Consider the following 6,485-nt stretch of genomic DNA (forward strand, 5'->3'; position numbering starts at 1 on the left):
ACCACTATATTATGGAAGACTAAAAGTATCACTATATGATGTTCTTGTCATGATGAGACAGCAATGCTTCAACTAAAATATGTAATTCATACATGTAAAATAAAAGAAATCATATAAATTAGTACCTACTTGTACCTATGTACATATGTGGGTACTTTCTCTTTTTTATTAAAGTGGCATATTTTGGTTAATTGCACATTTAACTTGAATCTTTTAAATGTTTTAAAGACAATTTTGATTTAAAAAAAGAGTAAGGTGAACAGTATAATAATAAATAACGTTCTAAATGAATGAATATATTTGAATAAATTTATAAATTAGAGACCATGGCCACACGCAGCATGTGTTTGGATCAGTAGTGTTGTGTTTGCGGCGAGTGACAGGTGCGGCCGGGATCCTCAGGTATTCCTGAATACAGATTTCTGGTCTTCCATGCCATTATATCCTCGTATCCTCATCATACTACCATCACACCCAAGTCCACACATAAACATCACCACGCACCAATCCAATCATTCTACAAAATACGTGATATAATTTTCCTCAATTAGTTAAAACGCACTACCTTCAATTACATATTATACAATCACGTGTACCGTAATCTCAATTTCCTAAAGACTGTAAATATTGATGTAATGATGACACATCGACATTTCGATTTATTTCACATTGGTGAAGTATGAGAGAAGGTCGTGAATTTCGTGACACATATTTCTTACCCATTTTCAGATGTCTTGATGTTCAGATAAATAATGAGTAGCCAAAGAGGATTCCTCCACAGAGGAACCGTAGCAAGAAGTGGCGATAATGTTTCAGACAACACTGGAGATATAGAACATACAGGTAACGTGTGAAATGTCTTTTAATACCGAAATTTTATTTTATTTTAAAATTATACGAGCAGGACCTAACGGGCAAACCTAAAGCGCCTTCCTAGTCAATGCTATTAAAAAAAATCAATCAACGATTTAAAATATATCGTCGATTGGCATCCAAAATTTAATCCAAAGAATTGATGTTTTCGATACAGGTGTATTTATAAAGTTTAAAATCGTTCTAGGCTTTTTATCAGAAGATATCGGGCAGCTCTGTTTATCAACGGAATACTCGGATGTAATGTTAGTAGTAGAAAATCAACATATACCGGCACATAAAGTCATACTTGCTGCTAGGAGTGAATATTTCAGAGCCCTTCTCTTCGGTGGTATGCGAGAAACGAGTCAGGTATGTAGCTTTGTTTGAACTATTCAAAATACATATAAATCTCATAAATATCTAACGCATATCAAATTTAATTTCAGAATGAAATCGAATTACAAGGTGCTCCTTTACAAGCTTTCAAAGCTTTATTGAGATATGTATATTCAGGTTTTGATTTATTTACACGTTATTCATTTACTGGTTGATTACATATATACATACATCGTATTTGATATAATGTAATGTGTTTACAATTTTAGGACATATGGCTCTGTCGACGTTGAGCGAAGATAACGTATTAGATACACTGGGTCTAGCACACCAATTCGGCTTTCAAAAGCTCGAATCGGCGATATCAGAATATCTGCGCCAAATTCTTGCATTGCGAAACGTGTGTGCGATACTTGATGCCGCCAGGTGTAACATCTATATTTGCTTCACACCATACCGATTGTAATAAATATTATAATTTGATGTTTACATTTTAGACTTTATGGATTAGAAGGATTGACGAATGTGTGTCACAATTTTATGGACCGAAATGCCCAAGAGGTACTTCAGCACGAGTCGTTTTTGAATATTTCAATTGTAAGTCTGTTACGAATTCTTGATTTCGTTATACATAGAATTCTTCAATGTACTCAATGACAGTTTTATTTTCAATCAGGAATCTTTGAAGGAATTATTAGTAAGGGATTCCTTTTTTTCGCCGGAAGTCGCCGTCTTTCGAGCCGTATGCAATTGGTGTAAAGCAAATCCACATATATCGAAACAAAACACCGGACAATCCGAAGCTGTAATCACTTTTAACTTACACTCTGTTAAAAATCGTGTGGCAAAATCGATTATGTCACTGTTCAATTTACAGGAAACAATATTGCAATGTGTACGCTTACCGTTGATGTCCTTAGAAGATTTGTTAACCGTTGTGAGGCCTTTTGTATTCGTCACTCCAGATATGCTTTTGGATGCAATCGAAGAAAAAACTCACACTAACAGTTCGAATCTAAGACATCGGGGTCAACTTAGTATGTTTATTTTTTCATTTTTTTTTATTTCATTCTATGTATTATTAAATGTTTTTATTTCAACGCTCTATTAATACAGTACCGGAAGAAAATGTCGCCACTGCCAAATACGGCTCGGCTGTAATACAAGGAGAGATGAGAACAGCTCTCTTAGACGGTTCTGCTAATTATGACATGGAAAGAGGATATACTCGGCATCCCATCATAGAAGGCAGTGATAACATCGGTATAATTGTAAAACTTGGCACTCCGAGTATTATAAACTATATAAAATTGCTACTATGGGATCGAGATATGAGGTATACATTTTCGCCACTTTTAGTTTAGTCGCTTTAATTCGTAGAATATTTGAATACACATAATTTTTTTTATTATTTTCAAATTTAATTACATTATTACCTAATGGCAGTGATTGTTTCAGATCTTATGGATATTACATAGATGTATCGGTGAATCAGGTCGATTGGGTACGAGTCGTCGATCATTCTACTTACTATTGCCGATCATGGCAACATTTATTCTTTAAACCAAGAGTCGTACAGTATATCAAAGTTGTTGGAACCAATAACACTGTTAATATGGTATATATATTTTAAACTAAATACACTTACATACGTATAGCGTTGTTTATACTGTTACTAATTACTCATTATTGATTCAATATAGGTATTTCATGCGGTATCTTTAGAGGCCATACACACTCAGAATATTCCACCATTGGTTGATGGTCTTGTACAACCTAATTATAATGTTGCTACATTAGCGTTATCTGCTACTGTCGTCGAAGGTGTAAGGTAAATATCCTGTTTTATTTGTAGTAGTAGTTTAGCTAGTTATTAATTATTTAATTACCTATGAAATTAATGCATAGTCGGTGCCGTAACTCTCTATTGGATGGAAACATTGAAAACTATGATTGGGATGCTGGTTATACGTGTCATCAATTGAGCTCTGGAGCCATAGTCGTCCAACTTGCTCAGCCTTATATCATCAGCTCGATGCGAATGTTGCTTTGGGACTGTGACGATAGAAATTATTCATATTATATTGAAACTTCAGTGAATGATTGCCGTTGGGATCTGGCTGTAGATAGAACTCGAGAAGCGTGCAGGTACATCAACAGTAATAATAATTATATGTATCTCATTTATACATTCTTAAATATTATGCATTTATTTAAGATCTTGGCAAGTAGTTCGGTTTACCCCAAGACCAGTGGTGCTTATTCGGATAGTAGGCACACAGAATTCTGCAAATGAGGTTTGTTTTTAATTATCTTTTATATTTATCAATCGATTTAATGTATATGTTTTTATTTGAATTTATGTATTTAAGGTTTTCCATCTCGTTCATTTTGAGTGTCCTGCTCAAGAAGACTTCCAGAGTACTGCAATGAATAGTAAGTCTAGCGTTTCGAGCAATCAAGTGGGTGAAGCATCTGGTGCAATTCAACAGTGGAGATCTTCAACACCTGAAACACCACTGTTACCGACGGAAACGGCTTTAGAAGCCGAGGAACACGAACTTAGTGACTAAATACCATGTTAAATTTGTAGACAAAATGTTTCTATAGAGTATCATGGTCAAAAGTGACATTGCTGTGATATTGCATGTGGTAAAACTTCATTCTAACATTTTTCTATATTATCAACATAAAGCAATATATGTATATTATGATAAATAAGTGTTGAATTTTGCCATAATGATCGCATTAATGGATAAATGTTTGACTGTAGTTTTACTGTAATTATGTTAAACTTTTATTTTTATATATTATGTATGTATATAATATGTGTGTATATTTTATCTCTTTAATGTTAAGTGTTGTATCAAATTTCTTTGAAAATTATTTCTCAAACATTTGTCGGTTGAATTTCATCTTTTTGTATTTAGAAATAATATACTACAGTACCCTGCCATATTACTTGTAATTCTTGCCATATTCGTAAACTTTCACATTTTTTTCTATTTGAGAACACCCTCGTCAACTGAATGCTTTTTTTGTATGCACCAATTAGTCCTGAATTTATTTTGTGACTTCTGGTGATCAAAAAAAATCAGACCCTTTTTTTTCATTATGCTAGAAATGCATCAACTGTACCGTCAAAACAGTGTTCGAGCGTCCGCTGAAGAAAACGCATCTACATTGGTTTTACGCGAAATCGGTTGCTGATTTTAGTGATTTTATATCACTCAGTGTTGTCTTTGAATATTTCTGGTGAGTTAAATTTATTTTATCAAATATTATTTCTCATTCTGTGTTTATTAAGTAAAAAATCGATTTTCAAGAAAAAATGGGTGGTTCAGATATCTCAGATGATAAAAATGCGGCCATTAAGGGACTTTTGGATTCTGGGAAGCTATCCAAACGAGAAATTTACCAAATAATTGGAGTATCCGTCAATTCTGTGAGGCGAATAGCGAAGAAAGTTGCATTTATGGCACCTCTTGAATCAAGATGGGTCAAAAAATGTGGCTGCAAAAGAAAAAAAACCCCAATAATTTATCTCCAAATTGTAGCTGAGGTTCGGGAGGATAGGACAACAACCACTAACAAAATTAAAAAAAAAAATTGTGACCATAGAGTCGACATATCGACAATGCACGTTTGCGCTAGCAAAACATGCATTGCTATAAACCCATCAAAAACCCTCTACTGAACGACAGAATGAGAAAAGCACGACTAAAATTTGCCAAAAGATACCTGGTACTCATAAATGAAGATTGCATGACGATATTTTGCTTTTATTCGGTAAAAATCGAACAAAAGAATAATCGAATTTTGCTAGCGCAAACGTGCATTGTCGATATATCCAGTATTTGAAGCTACAATTTGAAGATAAATTATGGGGGTTTTTTTTCTTTTGCGGCCACATTTTTTGACCCTTCTTGATTCAAGAGGTGCCATAAATGCAACTTTCTTCGCTATTCGCCTTACAGAATTGACGGATACTCCAATTATTTGGTAAATTTCTCGTTTGGATAGCTTCCCAGAATCCAAAAGTCCCTTAATGGCCGCATTTTTATCATCTGAGATATCTGAACCACCCATTTTTTCTTGAAAATCGATTTTTTACTTAATAAACACAGAATGAGAAATAATATTTGATAAAATAAATTTAACTCAACAGAAATATTCAAAGACAACACTGAGTGATATAAAATCACTAAAATCGGCAATCGATTTCGCGTAAAACCAATGTAGATGCGTTTTCTTCAGCGGACGCTCGAACACTGTTTTGACGGTACAGTTGATGCATTTCTAGCATAATGAAAAAAAAGGGTCTGATTTTTTTTTGTACGGTCACCAGAAGTCACACAAAAATTCAGGACTAATTGGTGCATACAAAAAAAAGCATTCAGTTGACGAGGGTGTTCTCAAATAGAAAAAAAATGTGAAAGTTTACGAATATGGCAGGGTACAAGTATATATAAAAACAATGTGTCGGTAAATGTGTATATAAATATGTGACGGACAACGGGCGCAGTATGGGGAACCAATTTTTTTTTCTTCAGTTTTTTCGTTTTTTTCATTTTTTTCATTTTTTTCAGTTTTTAATTTTTTCAGTTTTTTCATTTTTCCATTTTTTTCAGTTTTTTCATTTTTTTCATTTCGGGGCTGGGGGCGAAGACGTTGGGGGCGCGAAGGCATCAGGGGCGCTGGGGGCAAAAGCGTCGGGGCGTCGGCGATGCACAAAACGTAATTCGTAATTTCTAATTGGTGCATCAATTTCTTTCCGAAACCAGTCGATTCAATATCTTTAACTTTATTTTTATTCGAGTGTCAATTCCTTTTCGAAACCACCCGTTGAAATCAACGGGCCCAACACTAGTACATATATGATGAGTGCTATGAGTGCAAGTAAGCAATTTTCGAATATGCATCGAATTTTGTTTTCAGTATTAGGACGTGTAAGTTACCCCTCCTCCCCCTCCCCATATACTATGTAACGTTATGTAAAAAAAAGGTAATGTTTGAATGTAAAATATATTTTTTTTAATAAAATGTTTGCGCTTATTTTTACTTTATTATTTGTAATTTACCAATTATTTACTCATTAAATTTTGTATACATATGTAAATTAATACACGTGTAATTAAATATGCCAAAAATGCAGCCGTAAAAATGTACCTATTAGATACATGTTTTCTGTATTTAGGGTGTATACTACATAAATTTATTTATGGGTAAGTGTATTATTGGAATAATAGGTGAAAACTAACAAAAGGAATTTGATAGATATCTCAGAGAGGAAG

At 33.8% G+C, this 6,485-nt stretch overlaps 1 protein-coding gene across 2 annotated transcripts; it reads left to right on the top strand.

Moving 5' to 3' along the window:
• Window positions 1-354: 354 nt before the first annotated feature.
• On the top strand, window positions 355-6,245 carry BTBD9 (BTB (POZ) domain containing 9). Of its 2 annotated transcripts, none has more exons than XM_077443659.1 (15): window positions 355-402; window positions 730-843; window positions 1,061-1,224; window positions 1,302-1,368; window positions 1,461-1,617; window positions 1,689-1,788; window positions 1,868-1,996; window positions 2,069-2,228; window positions 2,308-2,527; window positions 2,650-2,809; window positions 2,895-3,022; window positions 3,100-3,339; window positions 3,410-3,488; window positions 3,564-4,173; window positions 5,600-6,245. In XM_077443659.1, exons 2-14 carry the CDS (start codon window positions 753-755, stop codon window positions 3,762-3,764), a joined length of 1,896 nt encoding a protein of 631 aa, XP_077299785.1. In that variant the 5' UTR covers window positions 355-402; window positions 730-752; the 3' UTR covers window positions 3,765-4,173; window positions 5,600-6,245. The 2 variants fall into 2 exon arrangements, with proteins under 2 accessions (XP_077299785.1, XP_077299786.1); XM_077443660.1 differs by having other exon boundaries at window positions 3,564-4,091; window positions 5,615-6,245.
• Window positions 6,246-6,485: the final 240 nt, after the last annotated feature.

The sequence above is a fragment of the Arctopsyche grandis genome, chromosome 13 (genome assembly GCF_051622035.1).
Source record: "Arctopsyche grandis isolate Sample6627 chromosome 13, ASM5162203v2, whole genome shotgun sequence".
Taxonomy (NCBI): domain Eukaryota; kingdom Metazoa; phylum Arthropoda; class Insecta; order Trichoptera; family Hydropsychidae; genus Arctopsyche; species Arctopsyche grandis.

What these genes read in the sequence shown, in the direction of transcription:
- BTBD9 (XM_077443659.1), top strand. Translation starts at nt 753, where the DNA reads ATGAGTAGCCAAAGAGGATTCCTCCACAGAGGAACCGTAGCAAGAAGT. An exon ending in ACACCGGACAATCCGAAGCT is followed by an intron (nt 1,997 to 2,068) that starts GTAATCACTTTT and finishes TTCAATTTACAG; the next exon opens with GAAACAATATTGCAATGTGT. An exon ending in CCAATAACACTGTTAATATG is followed by an intron (nt 2,810 to 2,894) that starts GTATATATATTT and finishes GATTCAATATAG; the next exon opens with GTATTTCATGCGGTATCTTT.